We start from the raw sequence: 11,955 nt of genomic DNA, 5'->3' as shown, positions 1-11,955 counted from the left end.
AGTGAGCAGGCAGGAGTTCAGTGTCTTGCTCAGGTGGCTGATACAGATATAAAACCTGTGACCTTTCAGTTATGGGACTGTCAGTCTAACCATTAGGCCTGTGGTGTTTGGCATTTGGTGGGGCTTATGCAGGGTTATATAACAAACTAAAGTTACAATGGCAGAGATGAGAGGACTGTTTTTTACACTCCGGTGCATTAAGCTCTCAACCTACCTGCACTCATCTAGAATGTTTACGCTTCATGTTTGATTGAATACTGGGGTCAAATGATGCAAAACATGAATGTGCTGTGAAGATCCTACAGGTTATCCTAGGCTTGCTCACTGAGGAAAACACCACACTTATGTCTGCAACATGTGGCATTTGATTGAAGTCTTTTAAATAGACTAGTTTGCCTATGCAAGTTGAGAAAGTCCTATTTTGTTTTGACTGACCACTTCAAGCTTAGGTGAAGAGCTCAGACATCAAAGCAGGCCTCAGTTGTTAGCAGAGTATGCACTTACAGTACACAGGGCATTCTCATACATTTATACAATCAAATGTGTAAGAATTAAAATCAAGTTGTCAGGTACATGGCAGTTCCCACCCCTAACCCCAGATTCAGAACTGCTGGGGCCCAACATGCAAGAAAGGAGACAGTTTTCTTTCTGAATTACTGTAACACACACAGGCCACACACAGTGAAAGCTCTTCTGTGATACTATGAAAAATGATCCTCAAGGATGTTATTTCTTGTTAGTGAAGGCGCCTATCAAAGTCAGTCTAAGGGGGGTCATCTAAAATCTGGCAAGGCTGGCAACTGAAATTCAACTCCCCACACATTAAACCCTGCTAATATAACACTTGCCAGCCTCCTGTACTAAATTATAGGCCATTAATCCTAGTAAGCTGTCATAAATCATTTCAGGGCCATAGTGTGTGAATAGACCTAGGACCCAAAATAATACTCCCATAATCTACTTATAGTGTGTCCGTGGTAGGCTACTCAGCAGTGAGTTTATAATGACCATATCATACCTCTTAGCTATTTTTTAAATCTCCTATGGTATCACTATAATGCTATAAAGACTTCTAGCCTATTGAACGCATCCTTCTTTGTGTGATTTTAACTTGTATCCATTTAACTTTTCATTTTCTTTTGTGTGCTTGTGCATATTTGTTTTGGTTTCCCTTTCCTGTATTGCTTCCCATTACACACCCTCAGGATGCGTAGTGTTTGCTCAGTAAACCAATAAATTGGTTACATGGGGCATTACTATAAACTAACTGCCAACTCAAGCGAAAAACCCTATAATATGCATATTCCTAAGGACTTGAAGTGTCTCTGTGGTAAGCTACTCATAGTGAGTTTACAGTGACCATATCATACTTTATGGTTTTTTTTTTCCTATGTCTTATGGTATTACCATGAGATTTGCTGTGGCATCATTTTTCACCTAGGTTATAGTAGCTGCATGGTATTTTTATGGTTTTCTGTAATATTTGTATAGTATTTTCGTGAAGGAGTGAAAGTGTAGGACACTCCAGAAGTCCTACTCAAACACACAAATTGAATCCTATGAATTTCTCAAAAGTATAAAAGAAACACAGGGGGAGGTAGATGCTCAAAAAACTTTGTTTGGGAGGAGTCCCGCTTTTTTGCAGGATGACACGTGAAACTTTCCCGAGGAGTTGGTTGGTATGCTTAGCCTACTTTGTGTGCGGCGCTCCGAGGACTCAGCACAGAACCTATAGCAAGACCAGTCCTGCCTATTTTTAGAAGTCTGCTTAATGGGGGAAAACGGAGGGGCTTGAAGAAACTGCAGAGGAAGGTCTCAACTGCGCTGCAATGAGCTCGAACAACGCTGCGAAGTGACGGAATAAAAGTTAGAAGTGCAACACTTTGCTTAAGCTCAACATAACTTTAAGTAAAACGCAGTGGCCACTGGAGACGTTGCTGCGCAGCGCAATGGCTGCCCAGTGCGACACTTTAAGCGGATACTTGCAGCAGTCGGACCAGGGCTCCAACAGCGAGCGCAGCACCGACTCTCCTGTCCCGGGATCCGAGGAGGATTTGAGCGGACCTCATCCGCTGCCAGACCCGGAGTGGACAGAGGAGAGGTTTCGGGTGGACCGCAAGAAATTGGAAGTCATGTTATTAGGTAAAAAAAAGTACCAAAAAATATCAGAGCAACTACTGTAAATGAATTCACCGGTTAACAAACGATAGGAAATAGTGTTTTTTTAACTTCCATTCTTTCCACGTTTCATCCCAACTCGAGAAACAATTTTGTAGCCTGTCCGTGTTTTCCCAGAATCTGCACCACTTAGCGGTACTTTGACGGTCCTTTGTTCAACTTGGAGCTGTAAAATTACACCTTGAAACCGTTAACTTTGAGTAATTTACATTTTTTTAAGATTCCTGGTTAGCACGGGTCATGAGCATGACCCGGATCTGAGTCGATTAAGCCAATTAAGCCGAGTCAATTAGCCTTTGTGATTCCAATTAGTGCTAGCCTGTCATACCCGGGCTGCAGAAAATGATATGATGACCACAGTAAAGAGTCGAGTTGATGGGCCTAGGCTATATGTTGTAGCCTAAAACTGAAGTTTGACTAGAGGCTTGAGGAGGTCAAAGACACGAGAGTCAGCAACCATCAGCATGCCCGATGCTCTGTGGTCAGGGAGGTAGTAGCATGTTTCGGCCAAAAGAAGTCGCTACCCAAACTTCCTTTGTGTGCCTTGAGTTTTAGACCATCCCGAAATTGGATAATTGACCCTAAACATATAGTCTTCTCACTTGAAGGCAGTCTGCATACAGAAGCAACTGCGCTGGTGTCACAAGTTCAGTCTAAAAACTTTGGCTGACCTAAAGAAAAAAAACAAAACGTCATGGAAAAATAAGTGTAAAGCAGTTGGTGGTCAGTGACATTTTGACCTGAAAGAATGATGCAGTTAGTACACTGGTAACAAAAGGAAAATCTTTCATTTTCATGGCTATCATATTGTTGATGCACTCAGCTACTGTCAGACTAAATACGGTAGAGTCCTTTTAATCAAAAACCCCAAGTCACTCATCTGTTGTAGGCTACACAATCATGTTGACCGTTTCTGTGTGACGTGTCCTTTTATCCAAACGCTGTTACTGTATGTTTTGTTTTGAGGTGGCGATAAAAGTGATTCACCCACTTATCTCCTCTCTCATGATCCGCTAGTGACAGTGAACAGTTGAGGAGTGATGTCACTGTCAGGCTTGTGAAGAGAGAGGCCAGGCAATCTCCATTGAGAGGTCCCTTGAACCCCAGAGGTTGAGGTCATTTATCAGATATTTCAAAACACAAGAGTGTGAAAGATTGTTGCGTTATGTAAGTGGGCTGGATTCTATATCAATTCCACAAGACGACAGCGAGTCGCCATCAGCTGGAGAAGCTGCCAAACAGGGCCGAGGAGGAACATTAACAGTCTGTCATGAGGATATAATGAAAACAAGCAGGGTATCGAATGTTCAACTGTTTCTGCTTTGTTGATTGGAATGACGTTACATTAATATAACTGTAGCTTGCTCACAAGGTTTTTCACTGAGGTATGCTTTACTCATCAGTGACTACTTCACCAGAGTTCGGTCGTCAAATTTACTAGCAAAGTTGTGATTTCAATTTGGTCGAGGTGTTTCCTTTTAGAGAAATCTTCAGCAAGCAGCTGGTTTTAGAGTTACTTTATCCTTTGTCTCACACACACACACACACACACTCACACACACACGCACATACGTAGTTCCCCCTGAGCACGTCCTGGTTGTGGGCCCACTGCTGCCTCGCTGCTCGGTACATTCCTCAAAGCTCCATGTCATCCCTGCCTCTTCCAGGAAAACAACTTAACCAGAGACCGGCCCTAAAACCAAGTCTCCCGGACATACCATGCGCCACGTCACTCGATGTGCCTGAGCGTGGGTGTACGTGCACGCACGCACGCGTGTGTGTGTGTGTGTGTATGTTTATAACCTATCTAGTTTACTGCGTCTTTGCATTCTGGCTAGGTCTGCTCAACGGTTTGTTAGTTTGGTCTCCCGTCTCTTAAACATGGTGTTTCCTGATTGTTGCTTCATGACATCATGGCTGACATCGCTCATGTTGACGTTTCAGCTGGAGTGTGGAATAGAAATTGCCGCTGTGTTCCACTGTGTCCTGGTGTTTCTGGTCAGTGTTAGGCTCGGGGTGAGAGACCACACAATCTCAACTGTGAAACGGCTGCGACCTTTGACCTCTAGCCTTCAAGAAGATTCCAGGATGTGTCTGATTGCATCCTGTGCGGCTCGTGTATCGTTTAGAGACAGTCCCAACATGGTCCTAACATCTGTATTTGTGTGCATAATTCACTAATGACTACCAAAAGTCACAGTCTGGATTTCTTTCACCCTGCTTTCAACTTACTGTTGTTATAAACAATGTGATTCTCAACTTTGGTTCGCTAGCCATAGCTGTACATCCAAATACATCCAAATATTTATGCTCTTATTGGTCTCCATCAGTTGGCGTCATAGCTGTATAACATCTGGCTGTGTTTTGATTGGATTAGATGTAGATTTTGACGTGCATGTTCTGCAGGCCAGAGTTTGGCCCATAGTGAAATCATTTTATGGGAACTCCAGTGTATTTTTACTCAGCGTTTTATTGTCTGTGACGGTATCTCTGGCTTCTCCTCCTTGGAAAATTTAGTGTGCTCGACCTTCGGCAAAGGGCCACAGGTCCCATCATGCTGAGATCACTTCCAAACAACAATAGCATCCCCACTTTTTTCCCAAATTCTGACAGTATGGGAACTAATTTGCATTTTAGTGGCAAGAATGAACACCTGCTCCAGAATCATTAAATATCAAAGATGTTATGACTACAGTTTATGTTTTCAAAGACAGACATAAACTTCATAAACTGGTCATTGGAAGGTCTTCAAAATACTTGGCTGTCAATGGCTTGAAACGGCGTTTACACCCAGTTTTTATAAGATCCATTATTTCAATGAGTAATCTTTTAGGAAATTGCAATGAGGGTTTGGGGCAGATGACAGATGAGCAGTTGTCAGTGTTTGGCGATATGTTCATTCACTCTCATGCATATGGATAACACATTTCTGCCATGTCAGAGGTTTTGTGTGAACGATGGAACCTCTCTGTTGTTTTTTTAAGGAGGACCAAGTCTGCCATATCAGTAAATATATACATTAGTAAATGCATAGAGAAATGGGAACATTAGTGAATGAATCAATAAATCAATGTATAAATAAATTGGGAAATAAATGAATTTTAAAGCACAAAGAAAAATGGAAATAAATAGATACATGCATAAAGAAATGTATGCAATCATTTATCATTAAAGAGAACTAAATGTCAAATAGATGTCAATTGTTATTTTTTTTGTTTTTCATCCATGAATTTAATTTGTGGTTTATTTTATTGCTGCAGTTCAACTTCATTGACCTCCAACATATGCTAATGAGTGTCTGTCAGTCAAAACCCTGTGGGTCGTACCCAAAGACCAAGTGCTTAGATCGATTGCCTTTCTCATTGTTTACATTGTTCACATATGAAACCAGCTAGCTAGCTAACTAGTACAGATGCCTCTGTCCAGGCAAACGATAGCTATACGTTCTGGTGAACGAAGCTAAAGGTAAAGCCTCGCCTGATTATGCTTTTTGGTGTTGCGTCATTGGCTGAAATTTGGTCAGTTTAGCTGCTAGAATACGGAATTTGCCTCTTAGCTTGGAGAAATTTGGAAGCAGTTGCTCATCAATTGACTCATTCACTGACTCATTACACTCTGTTGCCATTTCTCCCTCTGGCTGCAGGACACGATTCTCCGAAAGTTTCCGTAAGTGGCCAAATCTTCGTAGACCGTGCTAATTTGACTACTACTCCTGAATCTTACAATACCACACCAGCAGACCCCTTATTAGCATATGTTGAAGGGAAAATAATATATGAAAAGAAATGTATTTAATGTATATTTGTGATTTAAAGCATATTTTCCTCTTCTAAATAAGTAATTAATGAATTGATTTATTTATTCATTTATTTCCCAATTTATTTATACTTACAGTTGTATTAATTTATTCATTTGTATCCTTTTTCTCTCCACATTTACACATTTATTTGCTAATTTATTTATTTATTGACATGGCAGACTTGGTCCTCCATCGTTTTTTTACTATAGAACCAGAGAAATCACATCCCCTGTAAGTAAGTAAATGTTCTGCATGTACCTGAAGGCTTAGGCCATAATACCATCGATACAGTATATTGGCCTTTAATCAGGAATTTGAACTCTGTTTTTCCAATTAGGCAGCTGGCTATACAGAGAGTGTACAGGCATGGAGTGAGAGTGGGAGATCAGATTTAAGGCCTAAGAGGGAAAAATGACCCAGAAGCACTCTGTGACCATTACAGATGTCATTAGTGACTCCTCATATTAGTGACTCCTTCCATTAGAAGGAAATCCCAGCATATACACTCACACCAACTTTTGTTTGGATCAGTCATATTTTTACTCCCCCGTTCTGGCGCAATTTGCTTTAGAGGAAAATGGAAATTATTAACCATTTAGCAATTATAGATTTACAATCCCTCACACTGGCAGAGTTGCGGTTCCTAGGCTTGGATCCGTAAGTAGTGTGTGAAGTGACAACAAAATCTCTGCCCTGACAGCCCTTTGGGTTTAGTGTTGTGCTGCTGGCACTGTAGAATAGAATTCTCGGTTCTATGGCTGGGAGACCTTGGCACGGCAAAGAAAGCTTGAAGGATAGCTTTATGTGTACAGAGAACAATAAAAGAACTTCTCTGCCTTTTTGCATTCATTATGAAGTTAAGAGACCGGTGTGGGAAAGCGGTAACATTTTCTCAGAAGCTTATTATCCAAATTGAGTGTGCTTGTGTGTGTGTGCAACAAGGTTTTCCATGGGCTTTAGCATACATTACCGATGCATTCTACTGTATATGGGTCATGGCTTTCCCTGCTCATAGTATTAGTTGTGAGAGTTTAGTTGTGTTTGTGAGTGTGCGAAGCCTCCTGGTGGACCAGTGTGTACACATCCTAACAACATGTTTGCTGAGTAACTGCTACAACAACCTACAATTAGGCTAAGTGAATCATTTTCTTCATTGAACTAATTTGTTTTCCTGTTTCTAAACCACAGACTATTATTGGGTAGCTTTGTCTCGGAATGGAAAAAAACCGTCGGCAAACACATGGCGACGAGCGAGCCAATTTCAGAGGTTTTACAAGTGTGAACAGTATATGGTGCTTGTGTTTTCAGTAAAATATAGATATTGGCTAGTTCGCTCAATATCCTCGGGGGGTGCAGTTGCTCAGGATTTGTTATGTCTGAATAAAATGTAATGTTTTCTCACACACAACCTGATTTGCTGGCCAGAGATTCTGCACAACACCAGAATACATATCTTTGGAGGCCATCTGATACACCTCTTCCTCTGAGAAATGAGATAATGTCCTTCAGGCGAAAATGTGATTACAATATTATTTTTTCAATGTATTTTTTATTTTTTTATTATTGTTCAGCCCTAATACAAAGAGAATTATCTCTCTGGCTTCTCAACCCACATAATGAAAAGGAGTGTGTGTGTGTGTGTGTGTGTGTGTGTGAGGGCCCCATCCTCCTCTCTCTCCTCTTCCTCCTGGGTGCTGAGTAAGACCCTCAGACAGGAAGTGAGTGTCTTGTGGGGAATGTGCTGCAGGCTCTCTCTCTCTCTCTCTTTCCCTCCCTCTCTCTCTTTCTCTCATTCTCTCCCTCTGTTGCTCCCTCTCGAGCATTTGAACACTGCTCTGTTGTTCCAGCTTCCAGCAGATCCACTCAGGAGCAGTTGGAGTTTCCCTGGTCTTCATCCTCACACAGTCCCCACTGCAGGGCCTAACCGATCCAAACTCAGGCAAAAAACTAGTTGAATACATTATGATTAAACATCAGAAGCACTTGGGTTCTCTTATCTTGTAAGTGAGGTACTCTTACAAGATAAGATGTGTATCAGAGTTTTTTGTTTCCACGATAAATGCTAGGGCTGCAACTAACGATATTTTTATAATCAATTAATCTATCGATACATTTTTGGATTAATCATTTAGTCTATAAAATGGCAAAAATAATGACAAATGCCCATCACAAGTTACCAGATTGCTTACTTGATCTGACCAGCAGCTGGAAAAAAAACCAAAGTATTCATTTTATAGTGATGTGAAATGGAGAAAAGTAAGCAAATCTTAGCATTTGTGAAGCTGTAACCAGCAAATATTTGATGTTTTTACTTGATAAATGATTAAAATGATTAAGCGATTATCAAAATTTTAATCAATTTTCTGTCAAGCTAATCGACTAATTGTTTCAGCTCTAATTAATGCTTGTATAATTCGCAGTATTGAAGTGTTTGTTATAATTTCAATTCCCCTGAAAGTCCCAGTGTGCTATTTAACACACAACCAATCACAACCTTTGAATGTGCAGCGTGCGCCCATGTGACCAAAATGAAAGTTAAGATGGGGAAGCAGACAGCTCCGATGGGAAAGAGAGAGACAAACCTTACATAGACCATCTTTGGGAAAATGTAGTGACGAGTGGAAAAGATTGGATAACATAACATTAGAGAGGAAAATCCTTCTCCCAAGTCTGTATGTGAAAACGTTTTAGCTCCTCAAAGTGGATCATCGTTGGTTATTTGAAGAGACTTTGGTTTTAAACCAGATGACAACAAACAAGTAGAGATTCTGTGCAAAGTTTGCATTAGGGTTGTTAGCTACGCCCCAAAGTAATAAACTAGTAATTATTTATTATTTTCATTTTGTAAATAAGGACTACAATAAGAGTAAGACAGTAAGAGTGAAAACAAGACTTTCCAGCTGCTGCTACTTTGAGAAATACTACACTGAAATAAATATATGTTCAGGTGCAAAAGTGCAGTAAAAGGATTTTGTTTCCTGAACAGAGATAAATAATCATGGTAAATGATCAGGATCAAAGTATTTATTATATATTTTAATTTTTCAGCCCCAGGTGTTAGTTAAAATAAACCAAGCACACCTCAGTTAAATATCTAAAGCTGTTGCTGTATGGACAACCTGTGGCCTGTCCACACCACACGAGGGTGATTCCTGTACAGCACATGTAGCAACGCTTGGCGTTAATAAGTGATCCCAGTTATGTAGGATGGTTAGCAATATGGCACGCAGTCACGCATCAGAACAACAACTGTGTAATTGAAATGATTCAGCTGATTTCAGTGTTAAATTCAGTTTTTCACTGGGCCATGCACTCTAGTCTACTGCCTCCTCCCTCCACTCTCTTTTACAGATTTCACTGAAACATGCTGATACAATTAAACAATTCTCTTCAACTTTGCTTACGCGTTGAATTCCTTCATCCTGGGCATGATGAAGCTTTCAGGAGCTCTAATATAATTGAGCTCCAGTCGGTGGAAAAACCTGTGATTCATTACTCAAGAAAATAAAACCAGGAGTCCTATTTCAACAGTCCGACTAGAGCTGGAGCGCTCTGACCCATTTCTCTGCTCCTGGAACTGTAAATGGGCTGAAATGAATACCTGTTTTTCTACTTCCCTCAAAGCTCTTTTTCTTCAGCCCTTTTCAAAGTGCAGATTTACATTCTGTCTGGTTTGCGGTTGCTATTTTAGAAATGTTTTTCGGGGGGGGGCACCCCCTACTTATCCCGCACGCGTGCGCATTCACCACACACACAGACATACAGACACACATGCACACACACGCATGCACACTACCCAGCCCTTACCACTCCCCCCAGAGCTTTGAGTGTTTATCTTTGGAGAACCTCGGTTTTTGGTTTGTTGTTCTCTCTCTTCATTCAACATCCAGTACAATCTGCCTTTTCTCCACTTGCCCTGATTTGGAGAGAATGCCTTTTTATGAGAGTACCTTTTGGATCTGGTCCTGGCCATTGCGAGAATATTCGCCACTTGGATAAAGGGAGAGAGAGAGGGTGGAAAAAAAGAAAGAAAGGGGAAATCTCATTTTGTTTAGGTTAGGCTGAGGGCAGTCATTTCAAAAAAGATCCTAATTGAATTACGTTCATTTCCTATGAGCAGTTATGCATAACTATGGTTGATTGGACGTATCAGTGGAGATTTCTCAGAGGTTGAGTAATCGAGTACAGTAATCGAAGACGAATTCCCATCGTTGAAATAATGCAAGGCTTCCCCATATGCTGAGGTGTTGATGAATGCAGAATGTGATGCTTTCCCAATAGTGTAAGCGATGTTTATAGTGCAACGCTGTTCAGTGAGACTTGACTCCCTGTGCTAGATACCAGGTACCAGGAATGCACGGCCGTTGTGTTATCACGCTTCCAGACATGGCAGCATTCGCACGAGGGAGAAGAGGATGGTTAAGATACCCAAACAATTTACTAACAACAGCTTGTCGCTATTCCTGCTGTATTTCCTGGGTTGATAAGCTTACTGCAAACATGCCCGAAAAGTCAATTTTGGTTGTAAGCAATGTGTTTAAAAACTCTCACAGTGTGTTTAAAAACCTCGCTGTTTGTGTGAGGTCGTAATGGCCTTGGTGTTTATAGATATAGTGAAACAGTTTTAGGCATTTGAATGGACTCCTTCTTTTTTCGCTGTCCAGATTAGTTTGAGACTGTCTCATCCTCGTGACCTTGGGGTCAGTGAGTCTAGTTTCTCTGGCAGGCTTTCGTCTGTGTCTGCCGGAAAGCAACATCTGGCACTTAGTTTATTTATTTGATATCACAGTTGCCTAGCAACACTGCAGGCGTCGAGAGGAGAAGGGGAGAGAGAGAGGGAGAGGGAGAGAGAGGAGCCATGTTGGAGTAGGGTGACTTCTGCTCTGGACAGAAACACATTGACAGGTGTTAGAGTTTTGTGTGTGATAATTGATTTCAAAACACTAGACATTAGAGGAAACCTCAACCTAAAATCAAATGAGAGGTTACACTGCTGGTCAAACATTGTTATTGATCATAGGCTAGCAAATAGATATTAGAAAAAAAGAAAAACACAAACAAAAAAACAAACAGGTATTAGCACAAGCCAGGATGGAGATTTTGCTCTTTGCCCCCGACTACAAAACACCACTTCGTCCCGATTAGAGCAGGGGAAAAGTGAATGTAAAGAAGCAATTGCTGTATATCAGATTGATAAGTGATCTCACATGACAAATAAAATGGGAAAAAAATAAATCTTACAAGCAAGCATGACGGTGGAAAATAAATAATAGCCATTTATCTGAGAATGCTGTGAATAAACTTATTATTTCCTTTTAACAAAGTGTGGAAAGCTCAGGATGCTTTTCTGGCAGTGTTGATACTGAAGGTCACGGTAAGCAGACAACCTGTCTGGCTGTAGCTACACACTTCCCCAATCCTTCCTTGGTGATTAGATATCACTGTAGTCTCGGAGAAGCAGTTGGAGTGTTTCTCAGGAACTGGAGTCTTTTGCTTGGATGCCAACTTGCGTAAAACACTGCCAAAGCAACACACAAAGAGACTAAAGTGTTGGCTTTTGTCTGTTTTCATTTAGATCTCAACTCTGTCTCTGCCAGCTACTTGTCAGCTGCAAGGTGATACACTTGTAGAAACGTCCCGTCTTTGAAGTGGGACGTTTAGGTTTGATTGATGAGAACAGGCCGGTCATTTAAGAACAACCTGACGGATTGGTATTGATTGACTGAATGTGTTGTTTTCTTTGTTGTCCAGCTTGTTGTTTACCATTCAGATGTGCTTTTGTATTTAGATTTTGTGATTTTTTTTATTAGCTTTTTTATTAGCTTTTATTAGTCATTAGTGTTTATGTCAGCAATACAAATCTGTCTGGATACTGATTATCAGATGTTAATAATAACCAGCCAAAGTTTTTATGTCAGACATTATCACTAGATATAAATCATGATAAACCCATAAAATAACATTTTGATTATGAAATC

General features: G+C 40.8%; 1 protein-coding gene across 2 annotated transcripts in view; it reads left to right on the top strand.

The window, feature by feature from the left end:
* Window positions 1-1,949: 1,949 nt before the first annotated feature.
* bicc1a (BicC family RNA binding protein 1a) overlaps window positions 1,950-11,955 on the top strand; it is a 55,558-nt gene continuing 45,552 nt past the window's right edge. For both annotated transcript variants that reach the window (XM_071909994.2, XM_078288728.1), the window contains exon 1: window positions 1,950-2,142. In XM_071909994.2, the coding sequence (XP_071766095.1) occupies window positions 1,950-2,142 (193 nt within the window). The remainder of the gene's footprint in view (window positions 2,143-11,955) is intronic.

The sequence above is a fragment of the Centroberyx gerrardi genome, chromosome 15, assembly GCF_048128805.1.
Source record: "Centroberyx gerrardi isolate f3 chromosome 15, fCenGer3.hap1.cur.20231027, whole genome shotgun sequence".
In the NCBI taxonomy this organism is placed as follows: domain Eukaryota; kingdom Metazoa; phylum Chordata; class Actinopteri; order Beryciformes; family Berycidae; genus Centroberyx; species Centroberyx gerrardi.
The sequence above is the reverse complement of the archived record's forward strand: the minus strand, read 5'-3'. Positions and strand labels throughout refer to the sequence as shown.